The sequence below is a fragment of the Gossypium hirsutum genome, chromosome A05 (assembly GCF_007990345.1).
Source record: "Gossypium hirsutum isolate 1008001.06 chromosome A05, Gossypium_hirsutum_v2.1, whole genome shotgun sequence".
NCBI lineage: Eukaryota > Viridiplantae > Streptophyta > Magnoliopsida > Malvales > Malvaceae > Gossypium > Gossypium hirsutum.
This window is the reverse complement of record NC_053428.1, coordinates 13,461,291-13,488,382: the sequence shown is the minus strand read 5'-3', so window position 1 is coordinate 13,488,382 and position 27,092 is coordinate 13,461,291. Positions and strand designations below refer to the sequence as shown.

General features: G+C 31.4%; 2 protein-coding genes across 7 annotated transcripts; one reads left to right on the top strand and one right to left on the bottom strand.

Moving 5' to 3' along the window:
* Positions 1 to 7,272: 7,272 nt before the first annotated feature.
* Positions 7,273 to 12,929, bottom strand: LOC107958387 (protein Brevis radix-like 2). Its single transcript, XM_016894151.2, has 5 exons — positions 10,944 to 12,929; positions 10,186 to 10,559; positions 8,826 to 8,961; positions 8,005 to 8,396; positions 7,273 to 7,882 (listed from the first exon to the last, which is right to left on the bottom strand). The coding sequence occupies exons 1-5, from the start codon at positions 11,067 to 11,069 to the stop codon at positions 7,804 to 7,806; spliced, it is 1,107 nt and encodes a 368-aa protein (XP_016749640.1). The 5' UTR covers positions 11,070 to 12,929; the 3' UTR covers positions 7,273 to 7,803.
* Positions 12,930 to 21,770: 8,841 nt separating this feature from the next.
* Positions 21,771 to 25,783, top strand: LOC121229370 (nuclear transcription factor Y subunit A-3). Of its 6 annotated transcripts, none has more exons than XM_041113515.1 (6): positions 21,771 to 22,220; positions 22,683 to 23,593; positions 23,782 to 23,894; positions 23,981 to 24,055; positions 24,954 to 25,127; positions 25,208 to 25,783. In XM_041113515.1, the coding sequence occupies exons 2-6, from the start codon at positions 23,338 to 23,340 to the stop codon at positions 25,571 to 25,573; spliced, it is 984 nt and encodes a 327-aa protein (XP_040969449.1). In that variant the 5' UTR covers positions 21,771 to 22,220; positions 22,683 to 23,337; the 3' UTR covers positions 25,574 to 25,783. The 6 variants fall into 6 exon arrangements, with proteins under 6 accessions (XP_040969449.1, XP_040969448.1, XP_040969451.1 ...); XM_041113514.1 differs by having other exon boundaries at positions 22,354 to 23,593; XM_041113517.1 differs by having other exon boundaries at positions 21,772 to 22,220; positions 24,957 to 25,127.
* The last annotated feature ends 1,309 nt before the right edge of the window (positions 25,784 to 27,092 follow it).

Here is a 27,092-nt window from a genome sequence, read left to right as displayed (position 1 = left end):
GCTAATTATTTTTAAAAGTTTTATCGAGTTGATCTCACCCATTAGTCGATCCTCTAACTTAGGCTTAATTTAACGTTGCTTCTCACAAGTGCTTTTGGGCCAAAAAACATTTTTGAGCAAAATTTAAAATTTCTTACTTCTGTTTTTGGCAAAAAATGTGTTTTTGTAAAATATTTTTTGTCCCAAAAGCATTTTTAAATAGTTTAAAAGTATTTTATTTAACAATTATTTTATTTCGAAAGTATTTTTTATCCCAAAAGTGTTTCTTAAAACCAATACTAAATTGATACTTAATTGTAAAACTATCAAAACCCCCTTATTTTTACGAAGTAATAAATAATAATGTAGCCCAAAACCCATTATTTTTACAAAACAATCAATCTTGATGGCAATTTTTTTTTAGATGTACAATCTATAAAAATACTTGCATATGGTAAGATTAAAACCAAAACCATTATAATCTTTAATATTTCTACCATTTCAATCAAAATTATATTTAATTGTTATATCAATTTATTTTTTAACTTTGATGCTTGAGTATTTAGTTATATATATATATATACACACACTAAACAACGTTTCTTTTTAAAAAATGAAAAATAAGTTTTTATTGGCATAGTGAAAATCAGGGGCAGAGCCAAGAGATTGGTAGGCCCGGCCGGCCTCTCTTAAAATGAAAAATTTCACCTTTAGTTTTTTTATAATTTTAAAATTTTTAATTTAGTATATAGTAAAATTACACTTTAACCTCTTAAAAAATGAGAAATAATTAATTTAATCCTTTAAAAATTATAAAAATATATACTATTAAAATGATAAAATTTTAATTTTGTTATCGTAAAATAATACAATTTAATTCTAGCCTCTTTCTAACTGTGCCTCTAGTGAAGATACTGTAACACAATTTTATATTTAGAAGATAATTAAGCGGAGGTTTATTTGCAATATAAATCTTTTGGTGGTTTTTATTTCTTGTAAAGTTTTCCACATTTTGGACATACTAGTATACATTCTTTCATTTTATAGTTATTTTTAATTCATAAATAGTTATATGAATTTATTTACATTTCTCCCAATGTATTTTCAATTAATTAGGAAAAAAATTGTTTTACTTTTTATTTCATCTGTTGGTTTATAAAATTTCACTTTTATGAAATTAATATAAACATTATAGTATCCCTTAATTAACTAATTTACAATTTTATTATTATATTTAAATACTTAACAAACAATTAATAAAACTTATATTTTATAAATTTCACTAAATATTAAAATTTTAACTAATACATATTAAAAACTGTTTTTTTAGATATCACATGTAATTTTTTTTTTGAAAGTGGTACGAATAAATACATATCCAAGTAATTACAAGTATTAAATTATTATAGCACGAACGAATTGTTCGAGTAATCACAAAGTAGAATAAAACTATTATAACAAAAAATAGGCTAAGAACTACTACAATCTAGACTAAAGTACACCAATTGGACTAAAACTCATACATGACAACCACATATGATTAGACCTGATCATGGGTCGGGCCACATGCCTAAACTCGAAGATTCGTTCGAAAAGTGATATGATTTGGATAAAAACATAGGCCTAAAAAATAGCTTTGGACAAAAAATAAAGTCTATTTTCTAAACGGGCCATCAATCGGATAAGATTTTTTTTGGAATGGGCCAAACCTAAATTTGCTTAATTTTTTTCTATGCTGTTGTTTTTGTAACACCCCTTAACCCCGAACCGTCGCCGGAACAGAATTACGAGGCATTACCGGACGTATCGAACGATTTACAACAATTCTTAAATAAATAACCAATATATTAAAATAATTCATAAAATTTATTAGTTTGTTTACCAAATGACTTCATTTTTTTTTTATAAAAATTTCGGCAGCATTTCTGCTTATTTTTACATAAAACCCCCTCCAAATTAAAACCATATAGTTCCCAAATATCACCAATTCAACCAATTCATTTCACATTCACATTTTCTATTCTAAATACTTCTAATCAAACTCAATCTACACAATATCAATTTGAAATTTAACAATGTACTAATTAGATAAAATAGATAGACTTCTTTCATTAAAATCCATAAACTTTTAATACTAACATTTTAACCATTATATAATAAAACATAATAACCTTTATACACAATCTATGTACATGCCACCTTTACCAAAGGAAAAATACATCACCAAGTTTTGCCGAAGCCGGGATTAATCTGGATGCTGAACCGGGACCTTTGACTTCTATCGACCTGCGCACGGAAACAACCGTACGCTGAGTAATTCATACTCAGTGGTATTACCATAATTCAAATTATAACAATAATGTACATGTAATGCATAAATCGTATATACAATTTAAATTCAATATTTCAACAATAGCAATTCATCAACCAATATCGTATATCCACAATTTGAGTTTGAATAAATCACGAACCTTAGGTTCATTTATCAATCTCATTTCACATTTCAATTCACAATTCAACTTTTTCATATCATTTCAATAGCTCGTTTGACCAACTCGTTCGGTTTATCATTTCATCATTTACCCTATTAACAAAACTCAGACTTTGGCGGATACATGGATCCAACCAAACACACCAGAATGGCACCCAGTTCCTCATCGGATAGTTCGAAGCAATAGTTGACACCCAGTGTCTCATCGGCAAAGCCGAAGAAAGTTGGTACCCAGTACCTCATCGAATCTATCCGAAGAAATATAGTGACACCCAGTGTCTCATCGACTCGAGGTCGAAGTATCCCTGAACTCTTCCAATCCTATGGCATGCCAACTATATCCGACTCAGCCCGACTAGTTAATAGGGTATTTAAATCACATATATTCTCAATTCAATCACAATTTCTCACACTTTCAATTCAATCATTTTTCCACCTTCAATCAATAATTATTTCACAAATTCACACATTTTCACAACTCAATACATTTCCATACAATTTAATACCATTCACAATTCGATTCAAATTCATTTCCCGCTTTCAATCAACAAACAATTCAAATATTAATTCATATAAACTATTCAATTTAATTCCCACTCATAATAATAATAATAATACTAATAATAAATTAATACTAATATTATACTTACCTCACATTTCATTTACTAGACACATAAATTAAAATTTAGCATTTAATAATAAATAACTTGAATTATAGTAATACAAACCGTTATTCTCCCGTTTTAGTCCTCGATAACTTTCTCCTTTCCTTTTGACGCCGATGCCTCGGGTACTTTGTTAGCTACGAAAATAATAATAATTTGTAATATTAATTACAGCACTAATTATAATTATAATAAATAATTGAATTTCTATTCAATTTCTTCCTAATTCTCAATTTAATCCTAACTAAATTCACTTACTTTCCTAATTCAATTCACACTCTATTTCTATTCAAATTTCATCCAAACTAAAATTTAACTATCAAAATTTCAGCATATTTTGCTAATTTCAAATTTCCCTCAATTTAGTCCCTAAAACATAAAACTTATAGTTTCTTTTACAATTTAATCCCTTTTTCAATTCTAACTTAAAATTCCTTCAAGTTAATCCCTAATTCATCTCTTTTGTTCAACATAAACTATACTTGAAAACCTATGAACTTACAAAATATCAACTTAATTCCATCAAAACTTTGTTTTAAAGCTTTTAGAACATTAGAATTAAGAGAAAAGGGCTAATTTGACTTACCAATTTAAATTTCAAGCTTCAAAAACCCTATTTTCCCTATTTTCTTCTTTTTCTTCTTTCTCCCCTGTTTCTCCCCTCTTTCATCTCTTCTATTCTGTTTCTTTCCTTTCTTTTGCTTTGTTTTTATTTTTTTTTATTTCATTTACTTTATATTATATTAATTAATTATAAGTATTACAAATGTATGTATTTTATTAGTACTCTTGCATTAATTCATCACCATACACTTGTCTCAATCTAACTAATTTATCAATAAAAATCTCATAATATTATTATTTAATTAACAATTATCTTTTACTTAATTTTCAAGTAAATAAATAAATGTAATACACTTGTATTTTATTTTTACCACACACTTGGCAAAATCATAATTTATTATTACCCAAAATCTTATACTAATTATTTAATTATTAAATATCTTTTAATTTAATAATAACTAATAACTAATAATAAATAATAAATATCTTATACTAATTAATAAGCAAATTAAATCTATAAACTACAAATATATACATACTTTAATTACACATGTATTACTTTATCATGTCTTTATTTTAATTTATTTAATAATAATAGTAATAATATATTTAATATTTTATAATTAATTGTCATAAAAATCTAAGATTTTTATGCACATTTGCCGCCTCATGTAATAAAATAGGCTTAATTACCTATTTGGTCCCTTATGATTTCTTTTAATCTATAATTATGCTTTCACTCTTTATTCAATTTAATCCTTTTTACTAATTACTCATAATTAAACTAAATTCACCTATCTAAAACTTAACTAAACACACAACTAGTCTCGTAAATATTTCTAATAATTATTTTCGGACTCAATTTACTAGGACGGAGGCCCGATATTATACTTTTCCGATGCCCATGAATTTTGGGTCATTACAGTTTTATTGTTGCTTGTTGTTGTTTTGCTGTCATTTTGCTATTATATTGTTACTATTTTGTTGTTGTTGTTTGAATATTGTATAACTCTTATTTAATTGTTAATTTTGTTACTATTTTAAAGACATATGCTTGCTAAGTTGCAATTATATGTTATTTAAGTATAAACACTTTTTAATGCATTTTCAATTTGTTGGGAAACATTTATTTTAATGTTTTTAGTGCATTTGATGTATAATTTTTTTTAAAATTTCTTTTTATATAAAAAATTTAATATAGGCGAGCCGAGTTGGGCTTGAGTTTAGCATTTTTTATCTAGGTTAGATTTGAACAAAATTTTAAACATATATTTTGAGCTGAATCTAAAAAACTAGGATAAATTTTAGCAATGACCCGACCTAATCCATAATGAGGTCTACATATGATGAAACTAAAACTTGTATATATAATTGTACATGATGGGTCACGAACCTAAAGCCTTCGTCTTTACCAACTATATTTTCTAATTTTAAAATTTAAATAAATTAATTGGTACAAGTAAATTAAATTAAAATTTAAGTAATACATATTAGTGTCAGAGATGTCAGAAAGTGCATTTCCGAAACTCCGTTCTTGTAAATCAGACTCTTAAATATTTATTAAAAATATTTACGAAGCTAATTGTATAGTTAATTAGATTCCGGTTAAGTGAATTTACTTGAATTAAAAGTAATTATATATAAGGACTAAATCACGTATAGGTGGAAATTGAATTATAGATTAAAAAATAATTAAAAGGACTAAAGAAGCAATTATATCTTATTCCATTAAGTGCACGACATTAGTGAATTATTTATATAATTTATGTGTAAATTTATTTTATATATTATAATAGTGAGAAAACTTAATAAGTAAGTAAATGTATATATATTATATAATAATTAATTAATGTAAAATAAAACAAATAAAAAAGAAGAAGATAAAGCCATATAAATTAGAAAGAAAAGAAAAAAGAAAGAAGAAAAGAAGGAGACGCACGACATTAGGGCTCCAAATTGTTCAAATTTAATTGCTAACATTGTACTGGAATCCTCGACTAAAAATGAGAAGGATAAAATTGACGTCGAATAGCTCAAAATTCATGATTAGATATTTTATTTTTTATCGTCGATTCAATATCCAACAACGAACTTGAACTCAAATGTGGTGATATTTATCTTTTGTGTCGGCATGTACCTAGACTAGGATGTTTAAATAATAATTATTTTGTGGATGGATTGTAAATGAGGTTATAAATGTAATGTTGGTTTGGTATACACATATAAACATGTGTTTGAAGCCATATTATGGTATGGTAAATTGAACCAAATCTAGATGTGTATGTGAATTTAAGTTAATGTCTTAGGCAGATTTGAGTTAGGTCAAATTGATGAATTTTGACATGTTTATAATTTTAATTTAATTGATATTTTGATGATATAAATGTGGTACCAATGATGGTACATTGGTCAGGCACTTAGGATGATTGTTTTGGCATGTTTTGAATATGTTTGATTGTGTTTTGAACATGTTAAACGATTAGTTTTTGAAATATTTGAAATGTATGTTTAGATTATAATTACTCGGTAATGCTCCGAAATTCTATTCTAGCGACAGATACGGGTTAGGGGTGTTACAAGTGTCAAGACTACTTTAGCAATATTGTTAAGGCTTAAATAAAGGTAAACTATCAAGTTGATCACTCAAATTTTTGAGCACTTTCATTTTGACCATCCAAATTAAAAAAACTTCCAATTTGATCATGTTTGTTACAATAATTTATCATCTTTTCACCCATTTGTTTTTCACTTACAGAGATTGATGTGGCATGATATATAATGTCCACATAATTGCTCCTAGCTGGCTAGTAGTTTCCATGTAATAATGTAAAATTTTTAAATCCATTCCCCCTACTCGGTTTCAAATTCGATTGACTATTCCACCCATCCATTGCTATCAAATGATTGTTACAAATAAACCCTAAACACTAATAGACCGATCAACAACAACAATACTATCGAACTAACTTTTAAACCCCCCATTTGATTACCCTAAAATCATTTTTCAATTCAAACCTTAAGTGGTGGTTTGGTTTTTAGGTTTTTTTTACCTTAAATTTACCTTTTTTTTATTAAAAATTCAAATGCCTCGTTTTATTTAGTTTTGGGTTAAAAATCCCAAGATGTCATTTTTTTTAATCTCAATCATTTATTTATCGTGTCAATCGATTACTTATGTGAAATAAAATGAATAAAAAAATACATAATGTCACATCAAATTCCGTTATTAAGAAAATGAATGGGTTATCAAAATGATAAATTATTGTAACAATAGTGATAAATTAAAAAAATATATTTAGGTGACTAAAATAAAAATATCCAAAAAGTCCACTAACCTAGGTAGTTTTTCCTTTTAAATAATAATAAAATTTAGAGAAAAAAAAGTCATGGATTTTTTTTTCATGTGTTGTATTTTAAAAATATGTATTTCCCTAAAAAGAAAGGCTTTGAAGCCCACAATATGTTGTGCTGTGGATCATAGGCCCATAAGCACTCCATATCAAAGGGGAAAAGAACTGCAAAATGCGAATTGAGATAGGTTCTCTTGGGTGAAAAGTAGAGCTCTGCCTGAAATAGGACCAAATAAATAAATCATCTTTTAATTTGTGAAACCCCAAAGCATCCAATCAAATATTGGAAAAAAAAAGAAGAAAAAAAATCTATTTGAGGATATATCTAATATCTAATCTAAGCAGAGTGATGAGTGCCTAATTTTCAAGTAATAAATACACTAAGAAGAATAGTAGCAGAGAAAGGAAAAAAGAATAAGAAAATATGAGAGGGGAATAATCTTTTCTCTATAGAATTTTGGTGCTTGCCATTGTCAACTTAATTTAGCACAAACTTCAGTGAGCAACCAACCTTGGAAAAGCCTTCTGATTAATCTCTCTCATATTCTCTATTTCTATTTTTCTTCCCTTTTCTCAGGTTATGTTCTTAGCGTCTTCATTCCTTGAATACTGGGCAGGTATCAGAGTTGGTACATTCATGTAGTAGGCTTTGTGATAACTTGTGTCTCAGGCACACATAATTTGTCTAAATACCAATGGTAAAAAAAAAGGAGATAAACTTGAAAATGCACTACCTAATTGCTTTTGCTATGTCTCACAAGTATTGTTCTTGTATCCTGGCTCGGTTTTCTTCCCACCACATCCTCGCATGCATTTCTCCGAACTTTTCTCGGCTGCATCATACATGCAAAGGAAGAAAAATGGTTGTTATTGTTCCGAGATGATGCTTGAATTAACATTAATGGAGTTGTTAGCTAGCTTTATGTCCAAGACAGATGAAAAACAAACTGCATACCTGAAGCGGACACGTCTAAGCTCCCGAGTACCACCTGGAAGTGCTCTAATAGTGATGTAAACCCCTGGTTCATCCTGTTCAACCCATTCGGTTTCCATGTCACTGGCATTACTGATGGAGAGCTCTCCAGACTGATCTGCCTCTCGTGATGAACTAGTTCTAACAGAACCATCTATCGATGACGTCTCAGTCTTGGCTCCATAAATGCTGGAGAGTATTGGTGTTGAAACAAGAGCAGCTGAGTCGTAGCATTGATGGGATTGCATTGGGTGGTGATCCAGGGAGTCTGATGACGAATAGCCCATTCCTGTTGGCCGGATAAAGTTATGAGGGCGTTCTTTGTTCAGGGGTGGAGTCACAGGACTGTCCTTTGCAGATTCAGTTATTGATCCCTGAAAGGGAGAGACAAACACTAATTTTTAAAAACTAAAATACTTACGGACCTGTCATTTTACAAAATGTGAGATGCTGGCAAAAGTCCTTTTAAAGGAGTAAACCCCAAAGTGGGCTTTATAGCATAAAAGAACAATATTGATTGAAACCCTGAAAATATTACCTATAGTCAACTGAAAAATAAAAACCAAGGCAAAAAGGTGACTAATTACATCGTTTTGGACGTTGGGTAAGTAAATACAGCTAATTAGATTTCTTAATTTCGAGCTAATAGTGCAAGTATCCAATAAATCATCCAGAATCATGGTTACAGAGTTTTATAAATCACTTAAAAGTCAACAGAATGAAGCTGAACCCTTGACTAAACAAGAACTAAGATTTAACCAAGAACAACTAAAAAGTTAAAAGGACATGCTATAGAAACTTACTTTATCTTCAGAGCCAGGGGGAGTTGGAAGTGGAACCGCTTGACGATTAAAGCGTTGTACATTGTATAATTCCATGACCTTGTCATAGTTCTCTGCCCACCACCTCTGAGCTTGCCATTTATTAAACATCTCACGACTGATATTTAACAAGAAACGAAAAAGGAGATGAGCAGTCCAAGCAAAGAACAATAAACTACAGAAAGGAATTGATTACTTAACAAAGTTACAAAAACCAAGTGCTTTGATATTTAAACTTGAACCCATTGAAGACATAGTTGTTTATTCAACAGAACTAGAGAAGCCTAGGGCCACATGATTACTCTTGAACCCGTTAATAAGATAATTAAGAACATCGGTTGCCATTCAAAATGCCATGAAGAAAAAGAAGGTGATTGACGAGCAAAGCCATAGATATTTAACTTCCCAATTGACAATATTAAACCTAAAATGCTCTTTGTGCTATATAGTCTAAAGATGGTCTCTATACAATAATTTATCATAAGTATATATCCCATCAATTTATCGATCTAATCAGCACATAAAAGGTGGGTCTACATCACAATCGAAGAGACATTACTTCAATCCTTGAGGGTTACACTAGATTCACCTACACTGAACAGTCTACATCACATGCGAAGAGACATTTATTTACTCCTTTAGGGTTACACTACAGTGAACAGTCTACAGAAAGATCACATAGAACTTGGCCTTAAGTGTCACCTCAACGTCAAATTAACTTAGGCACATAGCACGATTAAGGCCAACTGCCCAAGGAGTACGAGTCACATACTGATCGACTGCTTTAACCATACAGCTCAGCTTGAGCTTATTTTGGTAGGAACAATGGACTGATTGCCCATGCTATTTCCATAATTCGCCAGAAATGCAAAGAAAGCTATAATGCCAACTTGCAATGTGGGTCTAATCCATAAAGAGAGACCCATATATGGGGCCGCTTCAATGATGCTATATAGATTTTCGCTCATGAAACCTCACATGAAAATTTAGTGTGATAATCACACATAAAATGACAAAGGATAATGTCAAAAGGTCCCAGCTCCAATTACCACCACCACCACCACCACCATACTAACCACATGCAATGACAATCCAACAAATTGAAACCTACAATACCAAAACCAATAGCCAAGAATGAATCCAAACTACAAGGGGACAACTCCAAAACGAAACGAGAACAACACTTCAAAACCTGATATTTGGTATACAAAGAAAAGTTCAAACCACAGAGGACAATGCAATTATGGCCTCTATTTCAATACCAAGAATAAAAATCAGGTGATCATATTCAAACAAATGAGAACCTTCACTATCATGTATACCAAAAACATAAATAAAATACCTGAATCGAATCCGTTTCAGATCATTCCCTCCTTCAGGCAATGAGACAAAAGTGATTAAGACACCAGGCTCCACTTGTGCAACCCATTCCTTAGGCTCATCTTCCTCCATAAACAGTGCCGATCCTGTACGGCCACTAACGGAAACCGGGGTACCTGCACCACTGGAAAGTCCTTTTAGTCTTGATTCCTTCTCTTTGCCCCAACTTCCGGGGGTCGAATTCGAGCTTCCTCTTCTACGGTAAGGGCAATGGAAGCGTGCTGAGTCGGAGGCAGCATCGGAGTCTGCATAGTTCTTACGGTCATGGTTTGATGAACCTGAACAAGGCTTACAGCTTTTATAAGCTCCTGATGCTTTCAATGCAATGTCCTTGATCTGGAAATTATATGAAAAGAAAAGTTAGCTGTTGCTTAAAGCCTTGCTCTATTGGGAAAAAAGAAGGAAAAAAGAACAAACTAGAAAACAGAACAAACTCAGGGTTTCGAAAACAAACTGATAAATATTTAAGAACATGGCGGATTCCGGGCTACTATGTTTGTTTCCTAAGAAAATGGAAAGCAACGCAGCAGAAAAAAACAATTCCCAGCTTATTTTTCCATCAGAAAAAATAAAGAAACTTGAACCCCTCAAAGCCATAGGATTCAAAGCATGACTTCAAATATTGCCACTCGTGTTTTCCCGCATTTTCTTAGAAAACGAATATAAGAGGATGTGCAAATTTCTACATGTTTATAAACATATAGCAAGTAATCACAATACCTGAGAAGTGAGGGCCTTGATGGTTTGCCTAGTCCTAGGAGTTTCCAAAGTATCTTCATCCTGATGGCGCCCTATAGATCCATTGTTATTGTGCAACTGCTTTGAACAAGCTATGCACGTTAACATATTCCCTTCTCTTTCTCTTCTTTTAAACCCCTTCCCCCAAACTATAGAAATCCCAGATCAGATTCAACAACAACCAAACTTCATAAACAAATGTACAAGGTAGCCATGTCAACGAGCGAACGATGCTTATGGGTATTTTACTTAGGTAATACCAAGGCTTACTTGGAACGGAATGTGACTTTTCGTAATGCCAAAGAGCCAAAAAGAAAAGCAATAAGAAAGAGAAGAAGAAGAAGAATCAGAGAGATCCAATGTAGCTGATAGCCAGGAATATAGAAAAAGAAAAACAAGTGACCCTTAATGGAGGAAGAAGAAGGGCATGGTTTTCCTTGGGATGGAAATGAAAGAAAGAGCAAAAGAATGAGAGGTACTCTGTTTCTTTGGCTATATGCCTCTGCTCTGTGTCTTAAAAGAAAATATCAAAGAGAAACAAATAATTTGTGTGTCTGCCTTTGGGATTCTTTAGTTTTCCTCTCTTTTCCTCTCACTGTACTGCCACTGGATCTTTTCTGAAGATGGCTTCAGATTTGGCCTAATACGGCAAAGCTGTAACCAAAATTTGTAGCTCTCTAGTACCTCTAACTTTCGTACTCAATTTTCTTTTTCGTTTTAGCATGTACTGAATCTATTTATAATCAATGCCCAAGGGTTTATTAATTATTGTTAGCATCTAAATTTATATAATAAAAAAAAGAAATAAATAGGCCAAACGTTTTTATTGGATTCTCCTTAATAAGTAGCATCTAAATCCACAAAAATTAAGCCTGAATAACGTCAAATATTTAAAATACTAATTTATTAAAATCATCCACGGTACTGTTCACCTGTCAATATTTAATACTTGTGGATCTCGTATCCCAAAAAATAATAATGTTTATATTCAAATAATAAATAAAGAATATAAAAAGACCAACAATTACTCTACTAGTGAAAACCGATTAAAGTTAAAAATGCATGGAAACAGGGGAAGAGCGTTAGCTTAGGCAAGGCGGAGGGGAGGCGGTCGTAGGGTCGTAGCCATGGATTTGTCTTTACGCGGGAGTGGCGCCTCTCTATGAACCGAACAGATAGCTATATCATACCAGATTCCAACAAGTCGCTGCCGAGATTGGGGTTTTAAAAATAAAGAAAGAAAAAAAGCAAAAGGTGAAAAAACTAAAAAGAAAGCCCACCCACCCGCCAGTATTACTGCCTGCAGTTGCAGGTGGGACTAAGGACAGGGTGTCGGGGATAACCCCCCCAAAAAAAAATAATAAATGTCTATCATTTTGGTTTTGCCGTGCATGAATTACTGAGCATGTGTGAGTTTTTGTGTCAATTTTGTGTGCATGTGTGCGTTAACTTTTATTTATTCTTTTTGAGAAAACTAAAAAAAGCCTCTAAAGCTCCTTCTTACGCCCTGACATCTGTCATTCCTGATATGAAATTTTGGGGTCTTTATTTTCCTTTTTTTTCTTTCTTCGACATTGAATTTGCAAAACTTGATTTTTTTTTTAATTTCGAATTCGAATTCGAATTTGAGGATTATAATCGTGACCCAATTCGAAAAGACTGGATTTTTTTAAAAAAATTGAATACTTTTTTTATTTAGATAAAAACCTGGAAATTGAAGAACAAAAATGGAAGGATGAAACCAGATAAACGGAGTAATAGATGATGCGACATTGAGGATAGTTGAATTAAATCAATCCAATAAGAACAATCACAATAATCAATTCTCCCAGAAATTATTTTAGCAAATTGACAACACAGTTTTAAATAAAAATGGAGTTAAAAGACACCTAAAAGAACAAAACAATAAATAATGTTAAAACAATTATTCAGAAGCCACCTAACCTTTTAAACTTTTTTTTGTGATCGGTGAAGTGGAAGCTCTCTTCAGTTTGCATGTGATGTTAACTATTTAATGTTGTATTTTTTTACCTATAATCTAGAGAGAGAGAGAGAGAGAGAGAGAGAGAGAGAGAGTTAATTAAGAGATTAAGTAGGCTGACCTAAATCATCACATGCATGGTAAATGCCTTACCAAATCCAAGAATGTGGTGCATCTTTCTCTCAAGCTATTTGGATGATTCTAATTTCCCTTTTAAATGTTTATTTGTTTTACATTCTATTATCATGTAATAAGCTAAAAATTCAGTTTTGGGGACAAAATAAAGTTTAGAGAAGTCAAAAGTAAAAATTCAGTTTTGGGATTTGTGATATTTAAAATTATATTATTTTACATTCAACATATTTTTATCCTTTTAATTTGATTAATGAGAAGGAAAGGTGTGATAAAAATGTCATTTTCAAGGCATGGGATTAAAAGGAGAGTCTTGAATTTTGCAATAATGAGAGGATTGTGGTCCAAGAGAGCCATCAATTTTGGGGGTGGGGGGCACCTCTTCTTTCTTTTTTCCTTCACTTGTTCTGTACTTTAAAAAAAGAAAGAAAAGATTTTCATTGATGTTAACAGCTGCTTTCTCCCAAACCACTGGTTTATAATCAATGAAGATGAAGCACAGCCATTGAAAATTATTGTCAAGCGGTGAAGCACACCAATTTTTAAGCCACGGGGCCAAACATCACAAGACCTATCATCCGATGCATTCATTTCCAACAATATGTAAAAACTGGAGTTTTAAGATTTATCTTTTTCTTTTTGGCTCCTTCACATCATTTTCATTCCACAAGCCTTAAATATAAAATTTATTTCTCAACCCATTGATAATTTCAGGTGAAAATGACCAAAAGTGTGGACTAAGTTTTAAGCCACCGAACGGAAATTGCTTGTTTTATACATAATATTATATGGTTTTGATGTGTTAGTATCGTTTTTGAACAAGTGATTCAAGTAATAATTTTTTTTTGAAATTGAAACGGTCCATTAGTAAAGACATATAAGCAACTATTTTCTCTGATTTTCCAACAATGGCAGACTGGTATTTTCCTCAATGATTTTGGTGCTGACTAATGGCTCCAAATAATATGGGAAATGCTGTCACTTTTGCTGATTGACCACCAAAATATCTGGCCCTTTTTATCATTTATGTGCCAAAATGAAAACTGTGTTACATTAATGACCTTTGACTTTAACCAAGGAAGGAAAAACAAAATACTTCAGTATCAACAAGTTAGAAAAAAAAAAAACCCTGTTCAACTATTCAATTCATCTAGAGTTGTCGAAAATGAAAAGCTATTTTCCTTTTTGTCCTTTTCCGTTGTTCATATTTATAAAATGCTGGTTTCCTTACTACAATTTCTTGACCCATTTTCTGAACTTGAATATATATAATTAAACTCTTCAATTGAACTCGGATTTGGGTAAAAAGATTTCAACCTTATCCACAACATCTAAAAGAACAAAACATAAGTTATCCAGGCAAAGACACGAGTTGTCTTTAGACTGATGTGCAGTGCCAACGATCAAAGTGGAAAAACCCATGATAACCATGAGAATAAGAAAAAAGCTCTATCATGGTATGTTTTTCTTTTTGGAGACAATCCCTTTAATCATCATTCTATTTCTTTTTCCTCCCCAAAGTTGAAAAGCTCATCAAATGTTACTTAACAATGGAGGTTTCAGTGACCAAATTAATTTATATGACATAGTTTGGTTAGGTTTAGGTTAGCCATGCTGTCTTTCCAACTAAGCCCTGCAATGGCTTTTCACCTTTCTGTCTGCTATTGCGGTCCAAAGTTTTTTTTGTTTTTTCTTTTAAGTACTCTTGGTCGATATTTTATATAATGTTTACTATAATTAATGCATGGTGCAACACTTGTAAAGCAAAGCAGTAAAGCCGATAAGATCACTGCTCGCTGATCTGCATGGATTGTTTTTTACTTTGGAAAGCTTTTTAGATTGAAACATATGCTTTGCTTGCACAGTGTGATCAAATAATGCAGATGATTGAAAAAAGTTGCACAATTCCTAGTTTTTTTCTTTAAACAAGGATTTGTACTTTCTGTTTTTTTTTTCTTCATAAAGAACAATTTTACCTTAGAGTTAAAGATTTTGTTTGTATTTGTTGCCAAGTATTCTCACAACAACAATTAAAATTTATTCGATTAATTAACAATGAAAAATAATGATGTTGGTATAAACTATAGCAAGTGGGTTTGTTTTAATTTGAATTTTGTCCTAAAAACTTAATTAAGTTGGAAGAGCAAACATGGGTTGCATAATGGTTTACATAATTCATCTAAATAAATGAATCTTGAAGTTGATTGGTTTTAAGTTTAAACCTTTGTCACTATAGGCATGCTAGAGGGTGTAGAAGATAATTTAATTCTGAAAGATTGTTCTCCTTTACACCATTTGCATGTGCTTTCACATGCTTCAAAACTGTACATCTTTTTGTTTAGTCTTCAACAACGTTTCAAATCCTTTTACTCTCAACCACAACAATACTGCAAAGGGGAAGTCAAGATTTATGCAAAAGAGACTGAAATAAAAATAAAAATTTAAAAGGGTGGAAAGTTGAATATTTTGCATTAAAAATGATTTCAATTTAATTTTTAATTTTTAAAAGGGTTAAAATTGTATTTTTTTCATAAAAAATTAAAAATAGTAAATAAACTATTTATAGCATAGAGACATTAAATGTGTTATTATACCATTCAATAAAGGGAAGTTAAGGCTTATTTTGGATGGGCAATAAGATCAAAAGCAATGGTTGCATGAAATTAGTTATTGTAGTGGTAATATGTAACAGCCCAATTTTCAGTAGTGTCAGAACAATGATTTGAGATCACTAAATTCGATGAAAAAGTTAGAAATATTTTTGAATCAGTGAATTTTGTGATTTAAAAGAAATTACAGGTAAATTGGGTCAAAAACGAGGTATCGAGACCTCGATATCATAAACTGAGCCGTAAATATTTTTATAAATATTTACAGAGTGTCAATAGGATAATATTAAAGTTTCGTTAAGAAATTTTAACGTTTCGATAGTTAATTATGAAAAAGGATTAAATTGCAATAGGGATAAAAGTTTAATTATAGATTAAAGAAAAGTTAAAAGGACCAAATAGGCAATTATGCCTTTTTTCAAAGTTGAGGCGGCATAAGTATAAAAATCTGAGATTTTTATGTGTTAAAAAATATTATTATATTATAGTAATGATTATGTTCTTATATTATATTATTATTAATATATTATATTATATTATATATATACATAAAACAAAAGAAAGAATAGAAAAAGAAAGAAAAGAAACAGAATAGAAGAGACGAAACAGAGAAAGAAACAGAGAGCAAAACGGGCAGAGAAGGAAGGAAAGAAAGAAAGAAAGAAAGAAAGAAAAAGAAAAAGGGAAATTTAAGGTTTTAAGGTTCCAAGCTTAATTAGTAAGTCAAATTAAGTCTTTTTCTTATAATTTTTGAGTTTTTGGAATCCTAGAGATAAATACTACTTGATTTATGTTGATATTTTGAAAGTTAGTAGATTGTTAGACATGAGTTATGTTGAATTAATTGATGAACTAGAGGTTAAAATGATTGAATTTTAAGTTAGAAGTTAGTAAAAGATTGATTTGTAAAATAAAATATAAGTTTTGAATTGATAAGGATTAAATTGAAAGAATCCCGAAATTAGGGATTTATGGGGAAATTGAAGAATCAAACTGAGTTTATAGTAAGAATTTAAGAGAGAATATAGAGTTAGAATGCAAAAATAAAATTAGTATTGATAAGGGATTAAATTAGAATTTGATGTTGCCATAGAAGGGAAAAATGTTCAGAATGTTATAAAACATAAGAATAAGAGATGAAGTTTAATTTCCGAGCTTTGGGGCAAAAATGTAATTATGTAAAAGTTTAGGGGCAAAATTGTAATTTTGAAAAAGTTAGAGTCGAGGGTTATTTTGATGAATGTGATTATTAAATAAGTTAAATTTACTATTTTAGATCAAGAAGTACGAAACTCGAGGTTAGACAAAGGGAAGAATAAAGTTGAAGACTAAGTTGGTAAATTTGACTATAATTGGTACCGAGGTAAGTTTACGGTAAATAAATGCAATATTTCAATATTTATTATTAATGCTGTTAATTTCCAGCAATTATGAATTTATTTTATGAATTTATTTGATGATGATCTAAGCATGAAATGATAGAGAATTAAAATTAAAAAGTCCCGTTGATACATAAGGATGGTACTGGATACGAATGTCATGACATTTGGGTAAAGAGATGCCATGTAAGACCATGTCTGGGACATGGCATTGGCATCCTTAAGATCATGAGAGGTCCCCTGTAAGACCATGTCTGGGACATGGCATGGGCACCGAGACGAGAGGTCCCATGTAAGACCATGTCTGGGACATGGCGTTGGCACCGAGATGAGAGGTCCCCTATAAGACCATGTCTAGGACATGGCATGGGCACCATCACGAGAACATCCCATGTAAGACCATGTCTGGGACATGGCTTTGGCATGTTATTATCAGAAGAGACCCGAGTATCCTTATTATTCCAATGTAGTTCAACGGGCTTGTAAACGAATCATGTTCATGAAAGTTCAGTTTAAAGCATAAATGGCAAGCTCAGGTAAGTTGTAAGACTTAAGAACTTATTATACTATCAATTGATGTTCAACGATGCAGCAAGGATTGAGTAAGTTATGCACACAAATATTCTAAGTAAACAAGTAAGAGAATTAGTATGAGATTAACTAAAGAGTAAACTAGAGATATAGACATTGAGTTTAATTATTTAAGTTAAATATTGTTATTTATTTGCTAGTAAACTTACTAAGCTTTATGCTTACTGCTTTTATTTTTCTTTCTCTTATAGTATTGCAAAGCTACTTCAAGGATCCTAAAAAAGTCGGAGATCGTCCACACTATCAACTACAACTGCTCGGTATTTTATATCGAAACACGTTTAAGTTATGGCATGTATAGGGATTTAGTTATTTTGTATGTTTGTAGTGATGATTTTGCTAATTAGTGATGTGTAAGTATTTGATGATGTATGGTTATTAAAATGATTAAGGATGAAGGTGTTTGTTGTTATGAAAGATTAGGTGATAAATTATGCATGGAAATCATGAAAGGATAAAATTTTGCAAAGAAACAGAATTCAGGCAGCACAGTGACGTGAATTTGAAAAATCACCCAAGATAGTATAAAATGAATTAGAGGGTGAATGATATATGGAATTAAAGCTTGTTGAGTCTATTTTCATGGAAAAATAACGGTGTAGAAAAAAGAAATTTATATTTTAAGATATGTGAATTTTAGTAAGATAGGGTCAGAACTGTTTTTGGAGTCCCCTGTTCTGAGTTTAGAAAATAATTACAAATTGTACAAAAATGGTTATGAGTTGAAATTTACATGCTTAGATTCCTTAATGAGTCTATTTTCTATAGAAACAAGTAAGAACTTCATATGAAAATCCTATAGCGAGAAAACTTATTTTTAGTGACTAGAGGTCAGGGCAGTCTGGTGGTGACACAGGGGAGACTTTAACTAATAAACTGTACTAATTTGCTAAACCAAAAATTCTAAAAACTTTATGGTGAGTAGATATATGAGTCTAGTTTCAGGGAAAATTTACGGGATTAAATTTCGAGTTCTGTAGCTCAAGTTATAATTAATTTAGTAACTGCTGCGCGATTAGACAGATTTGCTGCGAATAATGAAATAAATTTTCAAACCTAGTTTTTATGCTCCGAACTGGTATGATAAGCTAAGTAATGCCTCGTGCTCGACTCCGGAAACGGTCTCGGGTAAGGAGTGTTACATAATAGATGTGTTTAGACTCAATCACACAATCGTGTTGACAAGGTGAATTATAATGAAAAGACAAAATGGCCATTACGGACATTTGATTAAATCTTGTATATAATAATTTTTTTAGATTACTTAATATTTACAATATTAATAAATGATTAAAACTTATTACAATTACATTTATTTCTAATAATAATTTTATTAACAAATAATTAAAAATGAATTAAAGAATGAGAAAATTTCAAATATTTATTTTATTTAATAGTTCCATATTAATGATGTATTTAATTATAATTGTTCAATTTATTATAACTATATATTATAGCTTATGTCTATAGTTATCTATTTGTAATTACGGCTTTTATATTATAAATTATAGGATTGTTTTTTCTTTAACTATCAAAGTGTTTTTTGTTTTATTTTTTCTTTATTCAATTTATTAATAAATGAAAAGGGACAAAATAGATATGTCAGTTTGAATTTTCAACTGGGCATCAAAAGACCAGTGGAAAATTTGAGGTGTGGCGTTATCTATCTCCTTCCACTGTATCGGAATTTGGTCTTCCAAAAAGAATTTTAGCTGCAATTGCATAGAAATCAATAAAAAAAACGCATTGTGGTAATGATAAACGGGAATCCAGAACAACCCTAATACCCATACTTAACCATGACTACACTCTTAAATATAGGTCACATAAATGCTAAGTACAAAATTTCATGAGCATCTGTTGAGTTTAGTTATTAATGCAAAACGCATGAGTTGGATTAAGTGAAAAAACACTCAACTATTTCTTTTCATTGGATACATCCTGAATTTCAGGATCAATTTTTTTGTTTCTGGTTCAAAAACATTATCAGATAAAAGAGATAGATTATTTGTCAATTTAGTCTCTGTTGTAATGGTAAATTATTTATGCTTTTTATTACTTTTATTGACATTAAAGTTTTGTTTGATTTCTGAATTTTTTTTTCATTTTCTTTTCTCGTTTTAAATTTTTTTTTAAAAAAAAATTAAAAAATATATTTAATAAATAGGAATAAAAATTCGTTTTCAATAGTGAAAACATGCTTGGTAACTCCTTTCCTATAATAGAAACCTAAGAAATATTCTTTTATATATTTATATGGATTCGAACCTGTGTATCATATTTAATATTTGAAAATTTTTAAAAAATATATTTTTGCATTTATATGATTCCAACCAGGGCTAATACATTTATTTTCATCATTTTTCATTTTTATAAAATATTTTTAATGAAAACAATAAAAATAATTTTTTTTATTATTTTAATATTTTTCATTTTTTTAAGAAAACAATAACCAAAAACCAAAACCGTTACTACTTTTTGAAACCAAACGTCCTTTCCTTTTAATTAAAAAAAAATTACATTGATGAGTTTTGGGTTTCAAAGCATTTAGGCTCAAATTTTGTTTCAAACAAAAATGTTGGGCCTTTATATGTAATTCCTTAGTTGCCCCCTTTCCCGTATAAAATCTTTTCAATTCAATATTTCGATTTTTTTTTTAAGATCCGATTATTAGTCCAAATTTAAACCTCTTCAGAAAGAAATATTAAATTTGAAAGTAAACGATTAAAACTATGGATCCAACTGATATCTCAATATTCAGTAGTCAATGCTTTGATGGGTGTATCTATCAACTGCCTGGGTTTGAGTTTGTTTGTATGTAGCTGTGAACCAATGCGGACGCAGCAGCAGCAGCTGCTCATAGGTTTGCCTTGCTCATGATATTGTAGAAATTGCAGTGATCTGAATGGAAAGTTAGGTTCAGTTTATGCTTCAGAGAATTGGAGTGGCATATTTCATCATTTTCTTCAACGCTGTCTCTCTTCTGTCGTAATTTGGTGGGTTTGTTTCCTTGTCTCCGATTCTTGTTTGTTGGGAGTTGAGAGAAATAATGATTTGATACAGGACACCATATTGTATATTACAGCATGATATAGCGCATTTCTTGTATTTGATATTTTTGGGTGTATAAAGTTAAACATGGGCAGTGAAATTTGTTTAAAAAAAATATTAACAATGTCTGGATTATTTGTTGTCTTCGTTTTCCAATCCAAGAATCAATATTGGTAATTTCATCTCCTGGTATGTATATTAATATAAGGCCAGCAGTTAGATTAATTTAAGAATGAATGTCAACATTGAGAGTGTGGGCAAGCTCAGCATGACCTCCTCACTTTTATCCTATATGCTATTTATTATTACTGTTTTTATTTTTCTGTTTTACTGACAAATTGAATCCTAAACTCCATATTCAATTTTTTAGATGGGCATCCAAAGTTGTTATCAAAGCATATTATCTTAAATATTATTTTTGAAAATAAATGAAATACGATTGAGGTAATTTAATTTAGAGAAACTTTTTTTTCCAAGTACAGATATATATTAACGAGATTTTATTGCGATAATAATTTATTCAGTAAAGTTATTTGATTTTATTATTTACTTCTACTGAAAATAAAATTCTTTCGGTTGAATTTGAAAATCATATATATAATTTACACTTCAACTTGTAAAAACAATTTCTTGCATATGCAATTTAATTGAATACATACCAAAGATGGTGCTGTCTATAAAAAAGAAAAACAGAACTCCAATTAATCAAAACCCAGAAAGAGAACACGCGCTACCTAAGCGCGTGAAAGTCAGTGCAAATGAATTTTTTGGTCGGCTGCGGAGTGTTTCTCAAACAAGAATTGATTGCTAAAAACATGAACACAACACGACAAAAGAAAAATGGAAAAACAAAAAACTCAACACGATGCTATATTAACAAATATGCTACAATTCTCTGTATTTTTTTTTATAAATTTTAAATTTTAATTTTTGTAAGATTTAGTCTTTTTTATTTTTAAAATTTTTATTAATATTATTGATGTGTCAGAATCAACATAAATTTAATAAAATGATTTTAATGGTGTTAGAAGTTATACTTAAAATTTAAAAGGAAGTAAACTCTAAATTTGTTCCTACATAAATTTACTGTATATTTCAACCAAAACAATAATATGGAAAAACAAAAATACTGAGTTTTTTCTTTTCTTTTTGAAGTAGAACCACCACAGTTATGATGAGGATGGCTGTGAAGACTGAAGAGGTCATGGTCGTGAGCCACTGAGGCTGAGCTGAAAAGACAAACTTTATAAAAATGCGTCTTTCAGAAGATATGTATTAATAATAGTGAACAAAAAAAAATTTATCAAAAGGAGGATATGTATTAGAAATCAATATTATCCAAACACATTAATTTCCTTAAAAAGGGACTCAATGAAAAGGGTGGGGGTTGTTCTGAGAAACCCAGAGAGAGAGAGAGAGAGAGAGAGAGAGAGATTTTTATATTTTGCTATGCATGCACAAATCCAACCTCAAATGTTAGAAGAACAATCCCCATTTGTTTCATCAAATTCCAGAGGTGTTTCTTTTTTCCTTCCCCCTTCCTTTGTTTTTCTTGGCTTTTATTTTTCTGGGCTTCTTTTACTCCTCTGTTTTATCTAACTATGTTTTTTTTTTGTCCTTCTGTTTACTATGAAATTGATTGGTTTTAGTCTGGTAAGATAGGTTTTGTTGCGTCTACAATGTTCTAGGCTCTGTATGTGCTTGGATTTGGAGGCTGTGACGATGGGTTGGAATTTTCATGCTTAGCTGATTAATGGATTTGTTTTCTGTTTTTGATTCAACATTCATCTCTTTCTTTGAATTTTTTTGGTTTTGGGTTTTGCATGCATTTTAAAACCTCTGACTTCAAGCTTATATAGAATTTGCTTCGAGTAAGAATCCATTCAAGTGCTCTTTTTTTCCCCTTATTGGGTCATCCTTCTTTTATATCTCTGTCTTGGGGATAAATGGTTGATATATTTGATGTTTATGTTATTAGGTCATAACATAGAGGGAATGCTTATGGTTTGAAAGTTGCTGCATTTTGATAAGAGAAAAGGAATGGCTTCTTCAATCGGTTTTATTAAAATTTTTCCTATATAGTTTCTGTTCAGAATGAGGCATTGTTACCACCTCAATATGGAATTTCATTGAACATTTGTAGGCTAATTAATATATGAATTCAATGGCAAGAGTAAAATGTAACTTCAGATGATGAACTGCAATGGTGTGTATATGGATTTCACGACAGTTTGCTATCTATTTATATGATGGTTCAATCATTGAAAATAAGTTCTCTTGTATACGTTTTAGATTGCTCAGTGAAACTGTATGAAGAGACTCATATTCAAATTCACCAGTGTTCCTTCTTGTAAGTAGGAGTCTAAAAATCAGTTTAAAGAATTTTCTGATGCCTGGTCGAAGAAGCCTTTGCGGTTATTTGCTTTTATCGTTTCTGATTTAAATATCTAGAACTGAGAGTGTGTGGCTCGTTGCTAGGTCATTGATGCATGAGCTTGCTAAAACATAGTCATGAAGGCTTCCTTTTAACATTTAAAGATCCTCCATACTTGTTTTATTAAGTTGAGAAATTGACAGTAGTTTAGCGCAATGCAAACTTGCATAAAAAGGATTCTGTCGTGAATGCTTATTCGATGTGCACTTATGTTGTCGGCTGCTCATCTTTGGGCAACTCAACTGAATCTCAGGTCCAGCAATCCTCCGTGTCAGAAAGCTTAACCCTGAAGATGGGTGTTCTGCCTCAACACTTTCATAACAACGAGCAACTAAGTTTCCAATTTCAGGACCAGGACTCATCATCAACTCAATCAACTGGTCAATCTGACCCTGAAGTGGCTAGTGCTGAAGACTGCAATCTTTATGGGCAAACTTTAATTTCCGCATCATCAGGTCTTCATATTTGTCGAGTATTCCTTCTTTTGATGATCTCTAAGTTTGATGTTGCATAAATAACAATAAGGGGACTTAAGATTTCTACCAGGCTGTAGATGTTAATATGTTGCCATAGTTGTGATTTTTTTCTTCTCTTGTCACCTGGACAAGGGTATGTCTAATTAGCTGTTCTTGCCCCTTCTCAGGAGGTAACGGAACTCATGGGAAGCTTGTAGGAAATCATGCTAAATTAGCCTATGTAATGGGAACCCAGGACCATGTCTTTCCTCCTTCACAAGTCGATTATAGCAAACCAGTCGTAAGTTATTACTTATGTGGTTTGCCTGCTATTTAGGTGCATCGTGTTTTATATATCACATTCATATGTCAGTTTTTCTACTGCAGGCTCACATTCCACACCATTATGCCAACCCATACTTTGGCAGTGTAGCGGCTACTGCTTATGGATCACAAGCTATGGTAAGAGTTCTGTCATGTTGTATCCGGTTCTGTTGCACCACATTGAAGTTTGTTCAACTGCAAGCACTCTAGTATGCATATTATCGGTTCATAGAAACGAGGATGGTTGCTTTTAAAACCCTGTTTCATTACCTTTTGTTACTATGACCTAAATGTAATCTCCTCTTCGATGAATCTCATAAAGAAAAGGGAGTTGAAGGAACCTAGACTTTTAAAACCATTTTAAAGTATCTAGTCCTTAATTACTATAAATGTAACCTTGATGCTATGGAAAGTTAATATGAAAGCAAAGGTCAGAGGTTGTTGATTTTGATAAACTATATAGATGCTATAGACCATTATTTTAATCCACTAGCACCTTCCTGGGGTCATAAAGATTCCATTAGCCGGCCTGGATTACGAATTACAGTTCTAATTCTTTAATGTTCATCAAGCACATCGGCGGACTATTCTGCTGCATATTAATTTCTGTTATTCTATTTCACTTTGCATCTTACTTTACTCTCATTATTCTTCCCTTTTCTTATCAAATTGATTCTTTATGAGAAAAGCTTTCTTTCATGATCTTATTGTAGGAAGTGGTTTTACTATATAAAGTATGGAAGTGGCAAAAGTAGTGCATTAAGTGATATTTCTTCTTGTCAACTGTCGTTTAAGTAACCGAAAAAGAAAAAAAAAATAGTCGAGGTTACCAGATCTTATTGTTTAAATTTTATTCTCTGTTTTCTGACTTGTTGATTCTGCATTGAAGTGGTTTAGGCATAGATTCTGATTTTTGTGTTTGCTAAATCGTATGACCCGGAACTCTATTTAAGTCGTGCTCTTTGGTATGGATGACCATACGAAAATGTTTCTTCTTTGTTATTCATTTGTGAGATATTTGCCGTTGCATTGCCAGCAGATTCATCATGCTCATATGATGGCTATGCTTCCTGCTCGAGTTCCGCTGCCACTGGATCTTAAAGAAGGTGAACCGATTTATGTTAATGCAAAGCAGTATCATGCTATTCTCCGGCGAAGACAATATCGTGCAAAGCTCGAGGCACAGAACAAACTCATAAAAGTTCGAAAGGTATGTGCACGAGAACTGTAACGTGGCCTTACAATGGTATTCTATTCTCTAAGAAGTTATTTTATAAATATGTTTTGCAGCCATATATGCATGAGTCTCGACATCTTCATGCGATAAAACGAGCTAGAGGAAGTGGTGGGCAATTTCTCAACACAAAGAAACTCCAATCCAAAAGCTCTCCGACAAGCCACGGACCGGACATGTCCAGGTCTCCTCAGCTGCATTTGTCTGCAAACATCTCTGTAACAGATGTTCATCAGCCAGAAAATTTTAAAGATTCTGGTTCGGCTACCTCTTGCTCTGATGTCACAAGTGCCTCCAACAGTGATGAAATATTTCAGCAGCCAGATTTCAGGTTCTATAGCTATCCTCCCGATCATACTGGTGAAGCCATGCCGGGTCATGCTGGCAATATCCTGCTCTCTTCCGATAGACGAGCGAACTGATTCTTGTCTGCGCAGTCTGTATTTGATGATACTGCGATGAAAATACGGCTGCTCTGTTCCTCTGGGAAGTCATCCTTGGCTCTGTTTAATTATATTTGGACCGTCATCACAGACTTACAAAACCACCAACATATTGGTCAAAATTATTAACTGCATGCCTTGCTGTACATTTGAGCTTGAATTCAATATGTCAACTCTCAATATACCTTATATATATATGTAGCTTAAATTTGCATAAGTTAAATTATTGGACTAAAATTTCTAGTTAATAACACCTTGAACACAATACGAAAACAGGGATTATCAGTTTCTTTACCAATTACGATGCGGCAAAAAGCCTAAGAGAAAAGGCTGATTTAGAAGCGATGATTGTTTGGATTAATGCTGGTATTTGAACACCTTCAACTTCAATTCAGCCATTAAAATAGAATGGGTTCCAAGAACACAGCAAACCCACAAAATTGACCTCGAATTCAATTCCCTTCTCTCAAATATAGTTAACATGATCAACAAACCCAGATCCAAATCCACTTTCTAACTCAAAATAAACATATCGAAAAATCCCTTGTCTATCATCCTACTCCTCTTCTGCCAGCAACAGCAAAACCAAACAAACTAATAAATTATAAACCTGCACGTAAAAGAAAACGGTGCTCCCATTTTGACTAATGTCGAAAGGAAGGAAATGCAAATGGAAGGAGGAGGAGGAGCCACGTCGGATGATGTTTTCAGGGATTTCAAAGGACACAGAGCTGGCATGATCAGAGCTCCACACTATAGGTTTCGTTTCCTTCCCCGAAAACTCAAAATAGAAATAGAAAGCAAACGTGTTCAAGGCAAGATCAAAGCTCATACCTAAGGGTCGGGACGGGATGCTCACCGCTTTAAATTTATGGGGTTATTGGACAAAAATTTGAGGAACCGGAAAATGGGCTTTAGACCAAAAACATAATATTAATTCGTTTAAGATATGAAATACAAGTTGTGTTAAAGGACGTTGGAATTTTGGCTAGATTTGTTCATGAATCGGGTAATTCGTTTTATCTGAAATTTAGGAGGATTTGGACAAAAATATTATGTACGAAGAATGGGTTTGGACAAAAAAGTAAGCTCGTTTAAAACATAGGTTGGGCTTGAACTTGTTGAACATTCAAGACCCAAGCCTAACCCGGCTTGACCCATTTTAAGTTTATAATACTACATATTATGTTATTTTTATATATTATGTAATTTAAAACACATTAAAAAAATAAACTTACACTAAATATATAATACTACTCTAATATAAACATTAAAATAATATTAAGATGAATGTATAAAAATTTTCAATAAATAAAAATTATATAAAATTATAAAATATTAAAATAAAATAAAATAAATATATTTTTTTTTAAATTAAAACATAATATAAGTAGGCCTAAAATGAGTTTGAATTAATCTTTTACAAATATAGATAAACTTACACAAAAATTTAAGCCCAAATTTTAGACTAAACAAAGTTTAAATAAGTATAAAATAT